Consider the following 16,494-nt stretch of genomic DNA (forward strand, 5'->3'; position numbering starts at 1 on the left):
CAAAAACTTTCTGCGAGTATGTGTACAGGAATGTGGTAAAAGCTATAAAGAAATTGCGCAAGCTTGCCACAATGTATGCCACAAGTCTGCAGCAATGTCCGCCGCAATCTTGCAGCAATGTCTGCCGCAAGCTTGCAGTAAGGTTTCCCTATTTGGAAAATCCAGTATTATTTGTTGCAGGCTTGTAGCAAACCCCATTTGCATGGTAAAAATGTTTGTTGCAAGCTTGCTGCAAACTTGCCACAAACTTGCTGCAAATATCAAGGCTTTGTAAAGACTATAATCCTACATTGCCGCAAGCTTGCAGAAATGTCTGCTACAAGTTTGAAGCAAATATTTGCAGAAGGCAATATTTTTGGTAAGGGGTTTGATAATTTTTTGTAAGAAAGACTTTTCTGTTCTTTTTAAAAATATTTTTAAAATATCAAATTTTGAACTATTTGTATCAATTTGGAAGTTCTCAATCTAGTTTAAGTTCATGGTTTGAAAAACGTGCCGTAAACAACCACCTCGGAAATGAGAGAAGTGACTGTGAAGATTTTAAAAATATGTTTACTTTCTTTTTCAACTACGCATGCGTATGCTGGTTGCACCGGAAATGGATTGTATCGAAACGTAAACAAAAGTATTATTTAAATTATTTTAAACCAATTTTGCATTGAATATATACGGAGCATCGATTTTATCATTTTAGAATGCCTGTGCATTTTAAGGTAAGATTGGTCTTATTAAATTTTAGCGCAGATTGTATCATTTGGCGATTAATTGACATCATTTACGCTTCGTGCACTTGTGCAGACCCTGCAGTTAATATCAGAATGAGATTTGTTGTATCAGTTCCTAACTCCAAAGACCTTTTTGTGTGAATAAATTTTATAGGGAGATAAGTTAGAAATAATGAAATAAATTACGGCCTCTTGCTGATGTTATCTGAGGCCTTTAAAAGTGTTATCTTCCCTTTGGCTGCTCCTGACCGCACAAGTGTAAACATGTCTGAACATATTCCTATAAAGCGGCAATTATTATAATTTTAATCCAAACACCAGCAAATCAATTGGAGGTGCAAATCAAATTAATTAAAGATGAGGATTAAGAAATTGAATATATCTGTAAGTTTTATGTGTATATGTGCTTGTTTATAAAGAACAATCTTTTATTTTTGACTTGTACTGTCCTTTCGACATGCATAGACTACTATGTCTGCACTTGGACTGAATAGAGACCTGGGATTTAAAAATGATCCATTGTTCTAATCACAGATTAGTGGTTTCAATTGTTCTCTTGTAGCACTTTGAAAGTTGTTGATTTTTTAAATCTTAAAATAATTGGATTATCATGAATGGTCTTTGGAAGATCAGTAAAAGCCGCAAAAATGTAGCCTTATTATATTTTTGGAGAGGGTCGAGTGGGGAGGGAATGAGGTGAAGACTGAAGGATGGGTTTGATAGTGAGGGACAACAAAATTAACATTAAAAAATTGGAGTCTGTTACATCATGAACATGCATAACTCATGCAGATACACTGCAATATACAAGAGTAACAGATCTAGATTCTTGGTAGATGGGGGTGGGGTTCACATATTGAGTCAGACATGATTATCAAATGACCAAATGAAAATATAACATATAAAAAATGATAATTTTGAACTTTGATGAGTTGTGCATTTTAAAATTTGATATTTTTCGGTGTCAGGGTAAATCAGAATATGACAGAAATTATAAATGGTTGGACTCCTACAGGAGTAAGAGCTTCAGACCTTCCCCTGAGCAGGTGGCCCCGACAGCTGGCTGCTGTTCAGTAGAACTTGGTACATATGAAAAAAATCTATTGATAGTACTCATAGTGGATGCTTTTGGGTGTTAGGCATGCTTGTGTTGTATATAATTAGGCTCATGTGTCATAATCATTACCAGAAAGTATCGATCAAATGTCTAGCAATGGGAGAATATATCTATTTAAAAATATGAATATCATTATTTATATTATGTACATGTCATAGCCATTAAACATATAATGTTATGTAAGCTAGTTCTTTGACTTGGTTTGTATAAACATGATAAAGAATACTTCATATTGGGCTTCAAAGGCTACCTGCTACAAACTTGATAAATGAAATATACCTGTATATGAAAAGACTCGTTGCATTGATTTTATTAAATATGTCTTTTCATTTGTGAAAATTATTAACTTCACATTTCAATTTGATTTTAAATGAAGAATCTAGCATGATTTAGCTTCAGTATCATGGTATTGTGATGCTTATTATTGTATCCCTTTGAATGTTTGTTGTTTATGTTTTATTGTATGAAGTTTTTTGTCAAACTCACTGCCAGAAAATCATTTTAAGTTTACAAGTTGATTCATTTAGACCAACTTCAAAATAATGTTTGTTTGCCCTGCTCGGAGCAACTGAAGATGAAAAATTTAGGTCTGTAGGTCATGTAGCTATAGATGGGAAATTTTTTTCAAAGATTTTTTTTCAAAAAAACATTGAATGCTGAATTTTCAAAATCAGTTTTCTGCAAAGTATAAAAACTATTTTTTTTTCCTGCAGCATTTGGATTATTAAGTTGAAAAAAAATTGAGTCAGGTCAATTTTAGTCAGTTGGTCTGAAGAGGGCAGACAAACAATTCATTAAATACTAAAAATCATGCTGTTATCATATTCATTTTGCCTCATATGCATGCTAGAGACTTGTATCTTATCCATTGTAGACAGAATATAAGCAGAATTATCTGCCAGTACAATCGAGGAAAAGTGCCTCCTTCCACCCCCTCCCTCAGCAAGCTGTGGAGGCGGCAGGGAGGGAGTCAACCAAGCTAGGTATTAACAATAACAGTAATAATAGTCTCAGTTATCTACATCTTCAATCTGACCAGTTTGTCACTTTAGATTAGGTACAACTGTATTTAATACTAAAAGTCACTTCTTTATTTTTGCAAAATTTCAATTGGTATTTGTTATTCATAATCCTTAAAATATTATAGATAAATTATGAGATTCAATTATTTGCAAGCAGATAGACCATGTAGACTGATCACTTGTGTAATTATGCAAAAATAAAGTTCTTGTGAATAAAAAGTGATGTACATCATGTACTGTAATTGTCACAAACAACAGCATGCATCTTCATTTTGTTGTGGCCAGTATGTGTTACATTGTCACAGCTTCGTGGTTTGTCTTGGCAATGCATACTATACACATGGAATATTTTGTACTCAGAAAAATATATTGACTAAAATATACATATAATAGTGTAAAATCACAACTATGTTTTGAAATGATAAAGCTATTCACATGCATTTAAAAGCTATCTAAAAAAAAAAAAAACAATGTTTATTTCTAAATTAAGTTTCCTGTGTTTTACAACTGAATTAATTTTTGCACTTTTGTCATGTACAGTGAAAACTGTCTAATCCGACACCTGAATATTCCGACACACTGTGAATTCCGACGTTAAATTTCTTTCCCATTTTCGTATTTTCCTTGTTTATAACACTGTGCAATCCGACACCCTGTCTCTTCCGACACAAAATTTGTCTCCCAGTGCATGTCGGATTAGACAGGTTTCACTGTACATGTAAATTAATGCAAGGATATGCTTCTTTTTCAATTGTGAGTGTTATAATGATTGCTTTAGGTATGACTATGGAGCCAGCTTTACAAAGGAAGAAGCACTGCCCCGGCCCCCCTACAACCCTGAGTACTGACTTCAATCAGTTCCCGGACTCAGCATCAGATGATTTTGCCCTGCTGGGAAGGAATGATAAGTTCTCGGAGAATGTCCGATACAAATCTAAAGGACGGCATAGTCACCAAGCCAGAGAAGCATCCCCACCCAAACAACAAAAACTGCAGGTATATGTATGTGTATATTTAGAAATGTCTGCATGCAATTTCTTTTAAAAACTAGATGTTCTGAATCTGGTGCTGCTTCTTACTGGAAAGTCTGTGGTGAAAAATACCACAAATGCTATTCCTGTGTTTATGAAAGATGCATGTATATATTTCAAATATACTTATAAGGTTTAAAACTACATGTAGTTAAAAAATATAATGAACTCATCTGCTGTTTACCCATGTCTATACATCTGTACATAGACTAAACCTAAATATTCATATTTAATCTGTATTGTAGGAAAAGGAAAATCTGAGAAAAACTGTCAAAGAAACACCAGCCCCATTTGTGGATACATCCAAATTCCGACAAAGATCCAAGTTGGAGGACCCACCCAGAAAACCTAGGGCCGAAGATCCACCCAGCACCCCTCTGACCCCAAGGAAGGAAAAGAACGAGCACTCCAGTCTAGTGAAGGAAGTAGCCCTAAAAGACAAAGAGGCTGCATTGAGAGAAAAATTCATCAAACTGGACAGAGAAGCCAAGAGGAAGAAGCCACGTAGTCAGTTGAAGGAGACCAGGAAGGACTTCAGTAAAACTATTGACCAGAACAAGATGGAGTCAGCTGTGAAGGCGTGGGCCAAGGACAAAGATGTGGGGGCCATGAATGAGTTCGCCCAGACAAACCTTGATAAAGGGGTCGGCTATTCTGCACCAGAAGCTCCGGTATGTGTTCCTTTTGAATTGTTTAAGATTTAAAAATTAAATTGATTGCAATGTTTTAAAATTTTAATATAGTCATTAATAGATATGGTTAAAGAACATTTAAATTGTGTAATGTAAAGGGTTAATTTAAAGTTTAATAGAGATTAGTTGTCTATTTCAAACCTAGCTTAGATGATGTGAGTAAACATTGTCAATGAAATTTATTTCAGTTTTACATAGTTTAATTAAAATCATGTCTATCTAAGGCGGATTACTCCCTGAGGTACAAAACAGGAGTTACGGCCCCCCGACAAAGGAGACACAAATTTTCCGAGTACCAGAAGGCCTTTAGCTGGAAAGACGGTTCTAAAGCTTCACCAGTGCTGGCTGCAGAACAGGTACTCTGAACTTTATTTTTATGTAGGCCTTGAGATTGCAGTGTTTTGCACAACTAGAAGCTATGCCATTGTTATTTGCAGCCAAAGAAAATAATAAATGAATGTTTTAACTTTCTTCATTTAAATAACAATTAATGTGCAATATATTGGTTTATTAACAGAATGTTTATTAATAGATTTCCTGAAATGTTTTTAAAAGAATATGTACGTGCAACATTCCTTCTAGATATGTAATGATTTGTAATCCTTTGCATTTGATTTAAAACATTGATTGCATGCACAGGCGCGTGAAGTTTTTAACCTTTCTTTTCATAAATAAAAAATCTCCCATACTATAATATGGGAGATTTTTATTGATGAAAATAAAGAAATGTTTGGTTAAAAATGTCAAGCACCTGCGATTGCATGTTAGATAAAGCAGATTTAAATTTAAAAAAAAACAAACAAAAAATTAATCATCCCAACTTTGCCTTCTTATTCTGTACGTCTCTATTTCTTTTTTTAAGTCTAAGTTATTAATGCTGACTCTGTTTTGATTATTGTTTTGTTTTGCTTCCTTAGGCAGTTGTAGCATCTGAGAGTAAAAATAAGGTTGTGTATTTATATAGCCATAATGTTCTGCATGCTTTAAATGGCTTATATGTTGATAAACCTGCATGCATATTCTATATTCAAACCTATATTGTAAAATTGTTAACCTGGAATATAAGGTTAACCATTACTCTGAGGTTATTGGGAAAATATATTAATCAGGTTGATAACTCTAGTTTATTTAGATTTGTTCTAAAGACTTACTAAATTTATGTGTATTATTTTCTGTTTCCTTTTTTTAAGATTGATATGTTCTTGTTATACTTGTCTAATACATGTTCTGTGACATTCCAATTCTATTTATGTTATTATGAACATAGATCTAATGATTTAGTAATACCGTAAATCTGGAAATTTTTACGTCCATTTTATTTTGCGAATCTGGGTCAAAATGCTATTGATTAGTTTTTACGTTTCAAAATTTTGCGAATGACAACTACTTTGTTTACATTTTCTTATTGTTGAATTATTTTTAAGAAAAATATTTTTTTCAAATGAAATGAACTCGCAAATTTGCTAAAAATTTATCTACAGCAAAAGATTCCAGATTTAAGGTAATATGTTACCGGGTAATATCTTTAACAAGTTTACTGACTCATGTTTATGCATGTACTTCATATATTTATACTTCATTGTATTAGTTTAAACTAGACTCCTGAAAGACATGTATTTCTTGATCTTGATCAGTGTACAATGTATAATCATGGCACATGCATTACAGAAATATATATATTATATGAAAATATTTCATTTCTCTCGAATGTATATGTATTAAGTGTTAGTTATTCTGTGAACAGTATATATATATATATTGTGCAGCATTAAACTTGTTTTGTCATACACTCTAAATCATTAAGACTCTAAATTTGTAAAATAAAATTACTCTATATCTTTACATAAATGCAAACTCAGATAGAGACATTTTTCACAATTTAAATATAATGGACAAATGAATTTTACGAGACCTTCCTTGTTTGCCTCATTGTAACTATGATAATTATAAATTCTTGCCTTCCACAGGTTGTATACAACAGTAATCCTGCGCTGATCCCTCCCAAGAGGACCTTTGTCAAGGACAGTGAGTATGCGGCTCAGTTCAAAGAGTACAACAGCATACCTGTCAGCAGCGATGACCTCAAGGCCGTCCCAAGGACAGAGAAACAAAGGTCAAAGGTAAAAAAAGGAACAAAGATATGCTTCATAAAAGTATTAAGGCTAACATTACACTGCACAAGTATTACATGGAAATATTTAAACAGATGCGTCAAGAGATATATTATATTTATGTGCAAAATTTTATATTTGTAACCACGATATTTTATGTTTAGACAATTCTTTGATTAAGTTTATATATATTTGATGCTTGAGATTTTGCTGCTATCTTCAATATTAGATTTCTGTATTTTTATTTCAAGGTCAGAAGAAGTAAAAGCACTGGATGTATGTATATACAAGATTGTTTCTATACAATTTTATCGTAAATCCTCAAATTTCAAAGAGATGTTTAGGCAAGATATATTATGATTACATTCAACTAAAATGGCTATCCAAAAGATTTCAGAAAATTAGGATTCCAAAGGGAAAAAAAAGAATATGAATGATCCTATTGGAAAGGAGTTATGTAAGCCAGATCATTTTCAGGTTGCATGAATTTTTTTTAGCACTGCGGGTGGACAAGAGACCTGCTGCTGGTAGTAGTCCAGTTATTTCCCCTGACAACAAAAGACAGACCATTGAATCTGAACTACAGGGTGAACCAAAAGAGGTCCCTAGTCCTCTACCCCTTAACCAAGGAAAACTCAAGTAAGTTTGGAATATCTCATTGTCTTCTTGATAAAGATCACTAGATCACAACTATTAAACTTCTTTAAGATAAGATCTAACTTGGATTTTAAGATAAGATCTATCTTGGATATGCTGAAAAATTGAAAAAATATATATATATATATTAATAAGAATAAGAGAATGTTGATTGTTATGTATTTATTAAGCTTTTACTAATAATCAAATAAATATGGCATTAGAATACATGATAAGAAAATATAAAAAAGAAATATTTTGAAATTTCAAGATTTTGCTAGAAATAATTTTTTGTTTTTAAAGTTATTTGAATCAAAATTCAAATGCTTATTTAGTTCCAAAACAATATGTTTTTTTGCCTTTCAGGCGACCAAGAAGTGAATATGCCACAAACTTTCGATCCCCAAACAAATATCAATATGACGGGGTGTGGCATGGAGCTCTCCCCCCTCATCTTCAACCAACTAAAGTAAGTCAAGAGTGGGGGGATTTTATTGCTGTTCTTGACCAGAAGTGTGTTTGTAATGTCCTTGTGTTGCTGCTAAGTTGTACATATCACACCCTTCCAAAAATTGCACTCAGTTAACGTTTTTATACTACCCGGTAGTCAAATTTTTAGCTTACATTGACATATTCCATATCAATTTCTTTTTTAAATTCATGTACATCTTTGGGGAAGTTTGGAACAAAAATATTTCTGAATTAATTTCGTGATGTGTAAAGCAAAATACTATACATTAACAATTTGTGATGACATTTTTCAGATAAATTTTATCAAAATAATTAAATGTAAAATGTGATTACTTAACTATTAATTTTACAATCACTGGGTATGGAGTTGTTGGCGTGATGATAAATTAGCACCTCACATGTTTGTCATGATTTTTATTTTATAAATGATTTTTTCTTCTCAGTATTCACGAATTTAGTGAGTCATTGTTTGTGCTAAAGGCACTTAATATGAAGCCCACTTTTTTAAGTACATGTACAGTATTCCTTTTATTCTCATGAAATCTTAGATAGGAGTTGAACAGATAAAGGAAATACACATTGCATTTTATTTTGATTTTTTTCAAATGGTCTTTGGTGTGTTCTAATGATAATTATACAGCACATCCAAAAATCATTGCATAAACCCTTCAATTCAGTTCATAAAGTATTTCACAATTTCATACAATAGAGCGCAAGGCTAGAGATACACAAAAGAAAAGTTGAGTTTCAAAGTAGTTCTGCAATGAATCTAGTATAATTTTTAACTACAATAACATAGCCCTCTTTGATTTTTTTAAAATTGATATTTTCTGGAGAGAAAAAAATGGAAGAGGGCTACATTATTGAAGCAAGTATAATTAAGGCTTCACATCTGATCATTTCATTAAAATATGATGGCTTGTTTTATTAGGCATTATCAGAGGAAGAAAAGTCAGTTAAAGAGGTAAAGGAGGTAGGCTACTGAATAGTAATAAATATATGGACATGTATGTGATGTCTTCATGTGCAAACAAATATTTAATTTGCAGACCATTTTGTTTAAGATGCTCTATTCAAAACATTATTTCCTGAAAGTTAACTTGTAGGCAAATAAAATCATTTTTATGTTGAATGAAGACCTTTTTCAAATATAAATGCAATATATTTTATTTTAAAATTAAATGCAACATTTCAACCTGTAGAACATTTCAAGTTACTCTAACATTTTTCAATATTTTATTTTGAAACAAAGCGGGAAGTATTTCCTTAAGATACGCTCATACAAATACAATGGTATAAAAGTACCAGGATTGAGATTACAACATTTGTGAAATTTCATGAAGATCAGCTAAATAATCTAATGATAAATATTTTACTTAAAAATATTTCTTTTGTTTTCAGAGTGCACCTGTGAATAGTGGCCCAGCCTTGTCTAACTGGTTTGCTGAAGTTATCGAGCTTCGACAGAAAGCTGCTGAATACAAGAAACGAGCCCAGGGAACCCACTTCTCTCGCGAGCACCTGGTCCAGCTCATTGCTCAACAGACCCAAGCCTGGGACAGTCTGAGTACTGCTCGCAGTGGATCAAGCACACTCTCAGCACTCTCACTCGAGTCTGGTTTGACTGCCAGAGAAAGAGCAAAGTAAGTGTCTTAACAAAATTGCTTTAAATTTGTGTTTTGATTTTTCCTCACAAATTTCACTTTTGTGTATTTTATGGATTGCGTGATTTATCAATAAGAGCTCAGCATGTTTTCAGTTGAAACCATAGTAAATATGCTGCAATGCATGCATTATAAAAAATCTGTTGTATGAGTATTTTGTATCTATAAGTGTTTGATGAATGATTAAAATACATATTTTCACTTTTTTTTTTATTTAAAAAGTATTGAATTATTAGAGAAACATATTTATTTACAATAAAAGAATACACATTTATGTGTATGCAAACTTTCAGGCAGGAGTTAAAAACAGCAGAAGAAACAAATACATGTACTGATAATGAAAAGCCAGGGGCTATACAAGCAAAACCAACACACACAAAAATGGATACTGACAAACCTTCAGTTTCTAAGGAAACAAAGCCCACACTGACAAATACTGATAACAAAAAAGTAGTTGCTAAGGAGGCAAGCAAATCCCAAATAAAAATTCTTAACAAAGATCGAGACTTAAAATGCCACAACCAAACCAAAATTGATAAAACTGAAATTAGGCAGGAAAGAAATCAGACACAACAAAAATCAAAATCTTTACCAGAAAAAATTGAAAGTAAAAACTCTCAGAATAAAAACCTTAGTCCTGATAAATTGGATTCCAAAACTGTAAAAGGACAGACTCATGAGCAAGAAAACAAAGAAACACAAGCATCAACTAAGATCATGTGTATTGAGGCTGTGGAAAGTAAGCCATCAAAAGGCTCCAAGAAATTGGACTCGAGACAAACCAAAGAAACAGTCAAGCCACTTCAATTGTATGTCCACGTAGACAGTAGATTGTAGATCTCCCTTCCTTTACCTTGTATTTACTCAATAGACATGTTAGAGGGCATGAAACTTGACTATAGTACACTGTAGTTTGATACAGCAACATACATATTAAACATATATATCAAATATTCAGACTTTCTTATAAGTTATCATGGTTATATATAGCATGCATGTTTATCTTCTAGCACATTCACTTGTACATGTATATCGAGTTTTAACTCCTTTGTAGGATGGCATTTGATAGTTTAGATTTTTGCTAGTTTATTTCGCTAGTCTAAGAGTATTTTGTCAGAGTATGTATTCCCCTGTTCTTAGTGATTGTATCCTTGATTTGCTGTTTCTTCTACCGGTAGATATCCTTGTAATCGGTAGATCAATTTGAACAAAAAAAAAGAAGCATTTAAGACTCAATACATATAATAAGGGTAGTTTGAATTGATTGTAATGATTTGCTTCTTTTTTGTTGTATGTATATATATACAAATTTATGTACACTGTATATGGAATATTTCTCTATTAGCAGTCAGTCTTTTTATTTATTTGGTGCTAATACTACATGTACCAGTTAATGATTACACCAAGACATTTTTTTCAATAATTGTGACAGGAAATTGATTTGGAAAATGTCAAATTTAATTTTCAATGGTTGACTTTTTGTTAACAATAGTTTAGTACAAAAGATCTATTCATCTGTTTACCTGTTTATTATTATACATTCAGAAGTGAATACTCTAAGTGATAATGACGCTTATACATGTGCATATTATGTTATTGTTTATTTTTGTACAGAGCAATGGCCAATAGAAATGGGGATGACATATCAATGATGGCTCACGAGGGATCAGATGAGGAAGCAGGAAAACCAGACTTTGTATCGGAGAAACATTTAGACCTCACAGCTACCAAGGGAAGTAAGCAGAGGAAACACAGGAAGAAGGCGTGGCAAAGAGAGGAAGCAAGGTATGGTTAAACATGTGTGTTAAGTAGGATGCATGAGTTTGAAGAATTAACAATACTTTGTTTCATAGATATTGAATAGATGGAGAGGGGCTTGCATGAAGGAATCAAAACACAAATATTTACTTTCGTCAAAATAAGTTTGAATTTCCTCAATTTTTATGCTAGAACTATTTCAGGACTTATTCATACAGCTAGATTTGAAACTTAAGTTTTATATAAATAAGAATATGAAAGAAACGTGTTATTAGCAAATTATTTGATTATATATTTTTTTTATTCTCAACAGGGAAGCAGACCAAGATAATGTGTCTTTGTTGTCCAATGTGGGGTCAGATATTTCCAGATCTGATATTTATCCTCAAAAGACTGAGAAACGAAGAGGAAGGAAGAAGCAGAGGGGTAGGAGGAGGAGAGAAGAGGAAGATGTAAGGTGAGAATAGAAACATATTGGGAGGGAAAAGACTGGAAGGAGTCAAAATAGGAATAAGACATGTCTAGTTGAGTGAACATACATAATTTGTAACTCCATCAAGGAGCTAGAGAAATGAATATAGAAAGTATTATTGAGGTTTGATTTGATTTCCTCCCCAAAAAGGGAAGTTATGGAAGACTTCTTTTGCTTGAATTACATGAGAAGTGTGGATAAACAGTTTATGATCATTGGTCTTATTTGAATGAATGAAATTAAAATGCAGATTTATTTATCAGTTGTACAAGATTTAAAAAATTTAAATATAAAGATGAGTAAAATAGTATTTATTCCAGACCTATATGTCTTTTTCAACAGTGACATAACCCCTGTAGCAGATCCCTCCTCTGACAAAGGCAGAATCCCCACCCCCAAGCTCAGGTCAAAGAGTGCTGGTGCCAGACATCACCTAGACAGGACCACACCAGTAGTGGGAGGGGCCATTCTGTCCTCACCCCCAAGGCCAGAGAAATCATCCCAGATGAAAGTCAGCAGGTCATGGTGCACCCCTCAAGGTAAGATATCCCTCAAACTGATTTTCATTTAAATATTTTAAACGTGTATCACACGTACTTACCAGAAAGAAAAGAACTGTATACTGTATTGCCTCAAGGTATAATATACAGTCAGGGGTGTGATGGAAATCCATCATTTTTGAAATGACGATTTTTTGTCGTAAAATAAAATTTTTATTATGACTAAAACTCGTCATTTTTAAGAAAATTACGAAAAACAGTCATAAAAATTTAGAATGTTTCTAGAATACCAAGGTACATCTCTTTGAAAAATGTTTGATCCACCAACCGTAAAAAGGACAAAAATCATCGTAAACAAACTTGATTTCTCTAATACAGTTGACTACAATATTGGTTATGTTGACAGTACGAATTTCCCAACAAAAATAAGAGTAAAAGAGTTATTTGTCAATTTTTTTGCATGAAATAGCGAAGAAGACGAAAATGACAATATTTTGTCTTTTTTTCAAAATAGAGGGTCTGGGCGCACTGAAATATCTCGCTTGTTTTACGGGGCGCACTACTTTTTTATTGCTTTAACTTTTTGTCAAGACTTTTCTCTACACGTACGTATTCTTCCAGACGGTTTACTATATGATTTTATAGGGCTAAAAGCCATGTAAAAATGGTGAATTAAATCTACCAAAATTCGACATTTTACCACTAAACCATAACTTTCACCTTCTATGTTGATGTTCTAACGCACATGGTCTGTAGAAGTCAGTGACCCGGATGAAAGGACACTGCTGTTCAAGCGGGAAATTCAAAATTCGATGTTAAACAACCATGATAGAGGCATTTTGTCGGAAATAAAAATATGACGAAAATTTGTCATATTTACAAAAATGACGGAATCACATAGTTTAAAAAAGAGACGACAATCCATCATTTTTAGAAGTGATGGATTTCGATCACACCCCTGACTGATATAGAATAATAATCATTGAGTTGAATTGAATTCTGGAAAGTGTATAAAAATGAGAAATACAAATGAAGTGATTAGAAATTTTTGATAGGAAAAAATTAATTCTTTTGTTTCCTTAAAACATTCTTTTAAAAAAACATATTTGGTATAAAATAATATCTGTTTGTTAAAAAAAACTGTGCAAATCTTACAAATAGTTGTTTCGTGCATTTAAATTATAAGAAATGTTTTCAGTGATAACTTAGTCACTTGTGAATTTTCAGATGTTTATGATGATGAAGTCGGTACAATTATCAGCAGTGATAGATTTCAACCTGTGGCAGGTCAAAGTCAAACAACGGTATATACATATAATTTTATCATTTTATGGATAGGATTTCTATTTAACTTTTACATTTGTGCAAAGACAATGATAATTAAACATTTAGATCTAAAAGGAGTATAAGTTTTCTAACACATTATTCATGACTATTTGGACTTGGTGTTTGAGTTTCTATTGACCTTAGAAATATGTTCAGCCATATGATTTGAAAAAAAACTTTGATATGTTTTTGGAGTTTATAGGGTTACTCAGTATTTAGGATCTGATGAATATTCTTGCATATAAAAGGACTTTTTGCAAATTGAAAGACAAATAGATTTTTCATTTACATCTACAAATAGTGATATTTTTATTATGGCCCAGAGTTATCAGTTTACATTGCTGATATCAATTAAAATAACATATATATTTATTTTAATTCAGCCTTTTGTTGCTACCCAAGTCCCTATTTCGATATCTCCCACATTTGGCCTACCCTCCAAGGACACCCACATCTTACGTGACGATGAAGTCAGCGTAGACAAACCTTTAGAGACGGTGTTTGTAGACAGCCCAGCCAAGATCAGGCCAACCATTGAAGGTTTGTACCTAGTGACTGTATAGATTCAGACTGTATTCAAAGTTTCATGAGTACTAGTTTGCCTTTAAAATAAATTTTGGAAGTAAAATTAAGTGAATTCAAAGACAATAACATTGGTTCCTTTTTTCCAAATTTTTCAAGCATTTCTCTTTTAACTAAACTCTTATACCGGTAATTATAAAATTTATTATTCTAAGTAATTAGATACAAATTTTTTCAAAAAAATGTATTGTACTTGATTTTAACATGCATTACGTAATATATGACTTGTATACTTGAAAACTGAAACTTAAAAAAGAGAAATATCTGATGTTTATGATGTTTGTTGCTCCAGCTGTAAGTAGTGGAGAAAAACCAGCAAGAAAAGGCAAAATGCCCACAAAGTTTGAACCTCAGCAAGCAATCAATGAGGGATACGGACAGACTTACAACAAGCCCATGTCATGGGGCATTGAAGGAGGTTAGATTTACTTTTAAATTCACATATATTCATATGCCGACAAGAAAGTGGCGTGCAATCTTAGTATTATCATCTTGTTATTTGGGGAAGTATGTTTATATATACTTCATTTCACATTTCCTTGTTTATCAATGTATTAGAGTATAATGAAAAGAATGTTGAATGATAGTTTTTTTAGCATGTATATATTCTTGATATGATAATTCCCAAAAATGCAAATTAAAGTAAGTGACGTTATTGTAACAGTTGTAACTGGAAAATTAATTCAGTAAAATGCATGTGCATATAACCAACTACATGTATTTCTTAGAATTTTTTTTTAAGCGTAAGAAAAATAATGAAATTCTGAAGACAAAATACATCATCAATTAAAGGAATGTGATTAGACTTCACTAATACATCATGTAAACATTTTAATTTGTCATATTTTGGATGATAAATGATTGATCATAATTATGTTTATAACAAAGCTGAAAATATTTATTCTAGCTCTTAACATTTGTGTCTTTACAGGATTACCTATACCAAGGATAGACGATGACGTGCTATCCCTGTCAGCCAGATCTGTTGCTTCTAGCTGCTCTCTAGCGTCAGAGGTTTACGAAAGAGCCCAGAAACGCACCAAGGAATTCTGGGGCAAAGATGGCATAGCTTCACGATAAAACAGTTATTAGTGTTAGTGCATGTGTACCTAAAGCAGAACTGTGATACTGAAATACATGTATGATGTAGGATGTTTTATTTTATTTTGCACTTAATGTGTCAACTTCCGTCCATAGTTTATGGCAGCAAATTGAACGCTCAGTATATATGTCAGGTACCAAAAGATGTTAAGTATATATTACGATGATGGACAGAAAAAGAATTTTTACAGTATGAATGAGAGACATAGAATTATGTCACAATTACACAGAGACATAGAATTATGTCACAATTACACAGAATTTCTAATAATAGCATTTTAGCTTGTAATGAGGCATTAAAAGTGTTTTTAAACTGAGTGATTTTGTAAACATTTTCGTGTATGATAATGAGATTTTTTAAAAATTTTATTTTATTTTTTTACAAATACATGTTTTATTTCCTCTGTCTTTCCTTTTCTTGCTTTTAAAATTGAATTGCCTTTAACTGATAAAAATAATTTCTTTTAATTGAACTTTCCTAAAAGAGACTGAGGGATTAATTTTCAAATCCTAGGAAAATTTATTAATATCCTGAGCCCTCCCATACTTATAAGATCTGCCATGAAATTTTAAGAAATTAGATACCTTTATCTGTACAGGTACATATAACTGTACTTGTATATTCTATAACTGGTATATAATTGCTTCATCTCCGTATAATTTATCATGGATTTTTTTCTTTTATTTTTACAGATATACTCCATGTTTTATTTTAGTTATTTATGTATTTAAAGTTTCATTTGTTTCATTGAATCTCATTAAAATATTTCAATCTTTACATCACTAGGACATCAATTGAATAATTTGAAGTTATTGTTATTAATTAAAAGGTTGCATGAATGTTTTAAGGTTGCATTGCTAGATATACATTTTTGTTTCCTGTATATTTGTGTTAAGTGTACTAATCATAGATTTGTTATGTGTAGTTGTTGGAGCATGCTTAAAATCCGTGTTAGAAAGATATTTAGAAGAATATATACTTAAAATGTAACTGGTGATTTTGTTTTGATTTAAGGAAGAGTTTGAATAGAAAGTTTAAAGTGTTTACATTCACCTTGTTCAAGAAACAAGGGCAAACACATTTTTATTGCATTTATTTTCAACATTCCTTTGTCCCTAAATATACAATAAATAATTCTTAATCTATGAGGATTGTTAGATTAGTTGACGTTGCGCCTATGGATTTTCTATTGTTTCCATACCTGGCCGTTTAACTGCCTAGACATTTATTTCTCGGTCATTAATATCCGAAATAGCACAAGAACATTTTAGAACAGTTATATGTC

The 16,494-nt window shown here is 32.1% G+C and overlaps 1 protein-coding gene across 1 annotated transcript; it reads left to right on the top strand.

Annotated features, from left to right (window-relative positions):
* The first annotated feature begins 592 nt into the window (after window positions 1–592).
* On the top strand, window positions 593–15,528 carry LOC134253432 (nuclear protein MDM1-like). The gene is made up of 20 exons (XM_062735954.1): window positions 593–713; window positions 1,694–1,808; window positions 3,643–3,860; window positions 4,141–4,566; window positions 4,812–4,943; window positions 5,505–5,534; window positions 6,555–6,707; window positions 6,950–6,974; window positions 7,196–7,337; window positions 7,701–7,803; window positions 8,737–8,778; window positions 9,207–9,448; window positions 11,084–11,254; window positions 11,541–11,684; window positions 12,042–12,238; window positions 13,427–13,503; window positions 13,909–14,065; window positions 14,400–14,525; window positions 15,039–15,452; window positions 15,483–15,528. The coding sequence occupies exons 1-19, from the start codon at window positions 696–698 to the stop codon at window positions 15,185–15,187; spliced, it is 2,667 nt and encodes an 888-aa protein (XP_062591938.1). The 5' UTR covers window positions 593–695; the 3' UTR covers window positions 15,188–15,452; window positions 15,483–15,528.
* Window positions 15,529–16,494: the final 966 nt, after the last annotated feature.

Source organism: Saccostrea cucullata, unplaced genomic scaffold, assembly GCF_032062105.1.
Source record: "Saccostrea cucullata isolate Sc308-1 unplaced genomic scaffold, CSIRO_AGI_Scuc_v1 ctg3061, whole genome shotgun sequence".
Classification (NCBI taxonomy): domain Eukaryota; kingdom Metazoa; phylum Mollusca; class Bivalvia; order Ostreida; family Ostreidae; genus Saccostrea; species Saccostrea cuccullata.

Excerpts from the sequence above, each read along its gene's own strand:
- LOC134253432 (XM_062735954.1), top strand. Across the intron at positions 11,255-11,540 it reads TGGCAAAGAGAGGAAGCAAG|GGAAGCAGACCAAGATAATG; the intron begins GTATGGTTAAAC and ends TATTCTCAACAG. Across the intron at positions 14,526-15,038 it reads GTCATGGGGCATTGAAGGAG|GATTACCTATACCAAGGATA; the intron begins GTTAGATTTACT and ends GTGTCTTTACAG.